At 34.0% G+C, this 6,944-nt stretch overlaps 1 protein-coding gene across 2 annotated transcripts; it reads left to right on the forward strand.

Moving 5' to 3' along the window:
- The first annotated feature begins 527 nt into the window (after nt 1-527).
- On the forward strand, nt 528-5,825 carry LOC107749239 (interferon regulatory factor 8-like). 2 transcript variants are annotated; one of them, XM_016564333.1, is made up of 8 exons: nt 528-815; nt 1,438-1,621; nt 1,830-1,918; nt 2,711-2,819; nt 3,139-3,180; nt 3,770-4,156; nt 4,437-4,552; nt 4,911-5,825. In XM_016564333.1, the coding sequence occupies exons 1-8, from the start codon at nt 648-650 to the stop codon at nt 5,100-5,102; spliced, it is 1,287 nt and encodes a 428-aa protein (XP_016419819.1). In that variant the 5' UTR covers nt 528-647; the 3' UTR covers nt 5,103-5,825. The 2 variants fall into 2 exon arrangements, with proteins under 2 accessions (XP_016419819.1, XP_016419821.1); XM_016564335.1 differs by lacking the exons at nt 1,830-1,918; nt 2,711-2,819.
- The last annotated feature ends 1,119 nt before the right edge of the window (nt 5,826-6,944 follow it).

Consider the following 6,944-nt stretch of genomic DNA (forward strand, 5'->3'; position numbering starts at 1 on the left):
AACCATTTCAGAACATGCAACCACAATCAGGCTTTATTTCAGCATTCATTATTAAATGTAAATGCATAAATGTAAATATATAAATGCTCCAATGATGAACATCCATCATTTAAGTCAGTGTTTGTGATAGTTACATGTAAAGATACATTTAAAAAAAAAAAAGTATCTAATTTAGAAATAATGTTAACTGTTTTATGATATAATTATGTTTCATGAGCGGAATGGATTACAGTTTATGTACAGTATATCTGAATAAGATCCATCTCATTTATCTCATGACCCCATCAGTGGGATATTCAGGAGAGTTTAATGAATTTGGTTCAGACATAAACAGTATGAATTTGTAAAGTGCCTTTCCCCTCTTTCCCCTCAGATCACTTCAAACACCTCCAGAGTTGGATAGAGATTTCTTGTAAATGCCTCCGCTTCGTAGAATCAAATTTACATATTCATACGTCACCAGCCCTAAGGCATACTGATTGGACGCCTCGGTGTTGCGCTGGCCAATCCTTTGTCATGACATTCTCTGTTCCTCACTTGAGCGGATGTCTTTTATAAATAAAGCGGCGTGGATGGTTGTGAATGTAAATTACATATTCCTCATCAGCCCGCTGTAACGACTTTAGAGTTAAGTAAGAGTGTAAAAGATGAATCCGGGTGGTCGCAGACTAAAACAGTGGCTTATAGAACAGATCGACAGTAACATCTATAATGGACTGCTATGGGAGGATGAGAACCGCACCATGTTCAGAATCCCCTGGAAACATGCAGGAAAACAAGACTACAACCAAGAGGTGGATGCGTCCATCTTCAAAGTAAGCATTCTTTCATTTTAAATTATCATTTAGTCTATATAAAGTGCTGCTGCTGTTACTATTAACTTACTATTATTACTACTACTAATAATATTTTTGTTGTTGTCGCTGTTTGATAAAAGTATGTAGATTTTGTAATATGTAGATGATACGATTCTGGTTATTTAGATCATTTATTTAGACAATGGCAAATGATACGCAAAATTTGACACAAACATAACATCTAAATGTGCAATGCTTTATTTTAAATTGTTAAAATGAACTAATGGACAGTTACCTCTGTTGAGATTTTGTCACAGTTTGACATTGCTGACTTTCACCCTCATGCAAACTTATTTTTACAGTAATTATCCAGTAATTAGTAATTGTTTAGTTATAATTTCTAACTAAAATATAACTAAAGTAAAAATTATTATAATTATAGTATCATTTATTGCTAAATTCATTTTTTAACTAAATTATATTTTATATTGTTACATTAATGATGTCCTGCAACTGTTTGTCTGTTCTAAAATACAATGAAATGTCCACTGTATTCAGCCCCTCGGTTACTTTACAAGTCAATTTTTTGAAAGCAATTCAGATGTTGTGGTGATATCTGACTAAGCATTTGTTTTCACAGGCGTGGGCGATATTTAAAGGGAAGTTTAAGGAGGGGGATAAAGCTGAACCAGCGACATGGAAGACCAGATTGCGCTGTGCACTCAACAAGAGCCCAGATTTTGAGGAAGTTACTGACCGATCCCAGCTTGACATCTCTGAGCCTTACAAAGTGTACCGGATTGTGCCAGAGGAGGAACAGAAGTGTACGTGTTTGCTTTGTTTTTTTTACTTTTCCAAGAAACATTAGAAATAGCACAGAGGCAAATTCTTATGCAGATATGCATTAATAGAAGTTCAGTGACTCTACAAAATGCCCATTTAATTTTTAACTAAATATTATGTACATTATGTCATATTATGTAATGTCTTTACAAATTAAGTTAATTAGTGGCTGTATATTTTATTTTGTAGTGGGTAAAGTCACAGTCTCTGCCCTTTCCGGCTGCAGCACTGATACTGAAAAGGGCTGCTCACCAAACCTGGATGAACTTCTTAAAGAGGTATTGCCATTTATCCACCTTTTAAAGGGTTAGTTCACCCAAAAATGAAAATCCTGTCACCCTCATGTTGTTCCAAACACGTAAGACCTTTGTTTATCTTTGGAACACAAATTAAGATAATTTTGATGGAATCTGAGAGCTCTCTGACACTCCATAGACAGCAAGGATATTACCACGATCAACAAACAGAAACGTAGCAAGGACATCGGTAAAATAGTCCATGTGACATCAGGGGTTCAACCGTAATTTTACGAAGCTACGAGAATACTTTTTGTGCGCAAAGAAAACAATAATAACATAGCTTATTAAGCAATTTATTAATACTCCCCGAGTTACTGTCTTCCACCCTTTTGGAGAGTACCCCAGAACGTTATCAACGTAATCAGCGTTGTTTACATTCAGCATGTGCGCGCTGTCTACTGAACGTAAACAACGCTGATTACGTTGATTACGTTCTGGGGTACTCTCCAAAATGGTGAAAGACGGTAACTCGGGGAGAAGAATTGCTGAATAAATTATGTTATTATTGTTTTCTTTGCACACAAAAAGTATTATCGTAGCTTCGTAAAATTTTAATTAAAAATGTTAATTAAAAAAAGGACTTACGGGTTTGGAACGACATGAGGGTAATTAATTACAGAATTTTCATTTTTGGGTGAACTATTCCTTTAACTGCTCAGTTTTCCCTCAGAATGGTGAATGATGAAGGTATTGAGGGGAATAAAGATTTAGTGTGGATTGTGGCAATAATTGACTCATGGCTTATTATTTCTACATAATCTGTATGTGCAGTCTCCAAATGATGAATACATGGGCATCCTGAAGCGTAGTCATTCTCCCCTTGATGAAGGCAGTAACATGCCTTCAGTGCAGGAATGGTGGCAGCAGGGATCTCACAATGGTACAACTGTTTGTGACTTTTAATATTTTAAGAATATTTAAGAAAATAAAAGTAATATTAACACAAGTACTTTCTTGGTTTCTTAAACGTGTGCATGAAAACTGTTTTCAAAATATTACATGGAAAATGTAAAAATAATTTGGCTGCAAATTTATGTGCTACACGGCCAGTGTGAGATTGACTAACTTCCGTCAGAGTTGCTGACTTAGTGTTTTGTGTTGCACCCTTTCTTTCTTTCTTTCTTGTTGTAGTGGTAGGTACTGATATTTTGTAAATTACATTTTGTGTTCATGTTTATGTCTTTTATGAATATTCACAGCTGCTGTTGTTCATCAAGATCCTGCGGGTACATTCAATGCTGGTATGCCATTTCTGTTGTGTGTGAGTTGTAGATTCTGTTGTGTTGTGAATTTATTTATTTTATATAAACTCATTAGAACATTTGTTCAGGACTTTTTGTTTTCTGTTTTTAATCGCATCTCATAGTCTCCGTACCCAAAGAGCCCATGGCAGAATTACTTTTGCATGTTTAGATTAGATTAGATTCAACATTATTGTCATTGTGCAGAGTACAGAGACAAGTGCAGAGACAATTAAATGCAGTTAGCATCTAACCAGAAGTGCAAATAAAAAAGTATATAAATAAATATAAAATCTGTGTATATACATTAAGCTTTATGACATATAGTGGTACATGTTATCAGGTAGAAGGGCAGAGACCAGCTCAATGCGATGTGATTAATGAATAATATCATTATATATATATATATATATATATAAAATGATATTATTCATTAATCACATCATTTACAGTCATTTGCATTGAGCTGGTCTATATATATAGTTGACTGGAAAAGTCATGGAACACCCTGGAACCCTGTTTTACATCATTAATTGTTTCACTTTTGCATGAATGGTACAGTTAAGCACACATTTCTCCCTGTCTCCAGCATTCTCTCAGATGATGATTTGTTTCTACTATGGAGGTCGGCTGGTGGGCAGCACGGTTACCACTCATCCAGAGGGCTGCCGTATCTCCCCCTGCCAACCCCCTCTGGCTAGTGGCTTCTTGTATGGACCAGACAGCCTTCAGAATATCCGCTTCCCATCTGCTGATCTCATTGAGAACGAGCGTCAGCGTCACATCACCCTTAAACTTTTCAGTCATTTGGAGCGTGGCATACTGCTGCGTGCTAACAGAGAGGGCATTTTTATCAAGCGTCTGTGCCAGAGCAGAGTGTTCTGGAGTGGCCAGGACCCTCAGTATAACCCCAACCCCTGTAAACTGGAGCGAGATGCTGTGGTGAAGATCTTTGACACTGCCAGGTTCCTGCAAGGTAAACAAACATCTTCCCAGATATATTATAACTCCAGAATTCTTTTTGTGAAAGTCTGTTTCAGTACAAGACTGCTGAAATACAGTTCACAATTGCATTTTACTAATAAAATCAAGTGTGTCAGTATATAAGGTACTTAAAGGTCATTAATAACATTATCAGTATCAGTTTATTTATTTAACTATTTTTGAAATGCAATTGACCTGATTCATTAGTTATGTACTAATTGGATCAATGGATAAGATTTATATCACAAATCACTTCTTTTTTTTTCCTTCAGTGCTGCAGTTATATCAGGAGGGTCATTATCAGTCTCTGGAGCCCACTGTCACACTCTGTTTTGGGGAAGAGTTTAATGATTTCAGCACTGTCAAGAGCAAATTAATCATTGTGCAGGTAATTATTATAAATTACATTATATTCATAATAGATTGTTAGTTGTATAAATTGACATTTAATGTAGTATGAATGAACATGAATAAACAATGGTAGATTTCTAAAAGCACATTAACCTAGATTAATTAATGCTGTAAATAGATTTTCACACTAATGCATTAACCAATTGAACCTTGTTGTAAACATTGAAAATGGAGACTTTCTTAATATGAATTACATTTGTTAGTTTACTCATAGACAATAAAAGTAGCTTTTTTTGCTGCAGATTCTTTTCATATTTTTTTCTATTTATCTTCTTAATAACCTGAATTGAAGATAGTATGAAACATAGCAATAACCTAATTCTTTGTCCAAACAGATCACAGCATTGAACTGCCAGCAGTTGGTGGATGCAGTGACCGCCCGGCGATCCCAGTACAGCAGCGGGAATCTGGAAATCTCAGATGACATGGCCGGTGATCAGATGGCTCGAATATATCAGGATCTATGCAGCTACCCAGTTCCCCAACGAGCTTCCTGTTTCAGGGACAACCTGCCGATTCCAGTCTGAGGCAGATATATGAGCCAGCTATGTCTCAAAGAATGAGTTAGTTCACATGTTGACCCAAAGTGATGCCTTTACAATTTTATTACATAAAAAATGATTGACTTTTAGGTGTGCCGTCTGTCTGTATAGCATCCTGTTCTCTCAGGGCAGAAAATAGTATTCGACAGAAGGTTTGCAATGTTCTCAGGGATGGTGTACTCGTTTGTTAGAGGAAATTAAATGTCTTTATCTTTGTGTATATTTTAGTGTTTCCAGAATGTTTTTTTTTGGCCAAAACATTGAACTTTATCTGTTTTTTTTTTTTACTATTCACAAGTTGATAGGTTTTACTATCCTTATTTTTATATTCTTTATTTTAATAACTTTTAAGAAATGCAATTCTGAGTTGGGTGGAGACTAAATATCAAATGAGAAATCTATGAATAATTAAAGAAATTTAAAATAAGCAGGTTGTCTGGCTATTGATTTTTATGTTCTGAGACCAACCATATGGGCCATTCTACAGAACTGGTCAAAACTGCTGTCCCACATCCAAAAACACATTTAAAAAGCATTTAAGTATTTAAATCTTAGATGTTTACTAAGATCCATCTATTATCTATTAGTAAGCTTAATATATATAAAATCATAATTTATTGGGATCTTTCAATTGTACCCCTAAATTTCAACTAAGGAAAATTATATTGAAATCATTTTTGTATTTCTTTCCATTGTTATTTTTAAATGTATCTTATTAATTCATTTAAAATGTGAAGTTCAAAAAAAAAATTATGTATATATACAGTGTATATATATATATATATATATATATATATATATATGTATATTTCTTCTTTGTAAATTATAAAACTTTATGTAAAAAAAAAAAAATGTGTCCCACATTTTTCATGTCACTACCGAAACAGTGTATGTTTTAGCCCATTGGCTGAGACTGATTTTAACTACACCACTAAATTTATGATCAGGAAATATTCCTGTGCACCCCTCTCTCTTGTAGCTACGTGGTGAGTAGATAGGCCCTATCACTTTGAGGTAAATGTGTTCAATAGTCTGAAAAATCTGTGTAATTTTAAGGAACGTAACTACTGAACACCTTTTTTTCTGCAATTAAGCACAAGTTTTTTGAGAGTTATTCCATAACATTTCGTTTTTATATGTGTACCACTGTCCAGAACTGTGCTAGCTAACCATGTGCTGATTAGCAGGTTCGAGTTAGGTTCAAAATTATCTAAAATTGCCACTACCAAAACATTTGGTGGAGTTTCGGTAGTGACATCTTTTTTTTTCTTTTTGGTGTTATCCCATAAAATTGTCACTACCGAAACAGTCATGACCGAAACATGTCATCAGTGTTTCGGTAGTGACAAAAGGGAATACATAATATTAAAAAAATAAAATTTTAGTAGTTGTGCAATTTTGTTTTTTGTATTTCAGTATGTTTCTGTAGTGTTTAGTATGCAAGTTAAAATTCTGTAATGTGATGTGGTTGGTACAAAAGCATTACTGTCACTACCGAAAATGTGCAGTCACTACCGAAACATGGGATGTTTTGTCAAAAATAAAGTATACTAAATTATCAACTAAGATGTTATGATAGTTTTTGGTTCAATGTATATTTAAACTAATGAATCCTTAACTTTGAAATCAGTATGATGAAATTTTTCCTTTTATAAAAGAAAAATTAGATTCAAAATACAACAAATCTCATAAATTACAATTGAAATAGTTAATGTAACTTATTGATTTACCTCTGAAAAAATGTTAATAAAATAGCAAAAATATATATTTACATCTAGATGTAAGCAAAATCTTAATAGGTCAATATAACCCTTCTAATTAAATAAT

The sequence above is a fragment of the Sinocyclocheilus rhinocerous genome, unplaced genomic scaffold (genome assembly GCF_001515625.1).
Source record: "Sinocyclocheilus rhinocerous isolate Xijiao unplaced genomic scaffold, SAMN03320098_v1.1 scaffold2635, whole genome shotgun sequence".
NCBI classification, from domain to species: domain Eukaryota; kingdom Metazoa; phylum Chordata; class Actinopteri; order Cypriniformes; family Cyprinidae; genus Sinocyclocheilus; species Sinocyclocheilus rhinocerous.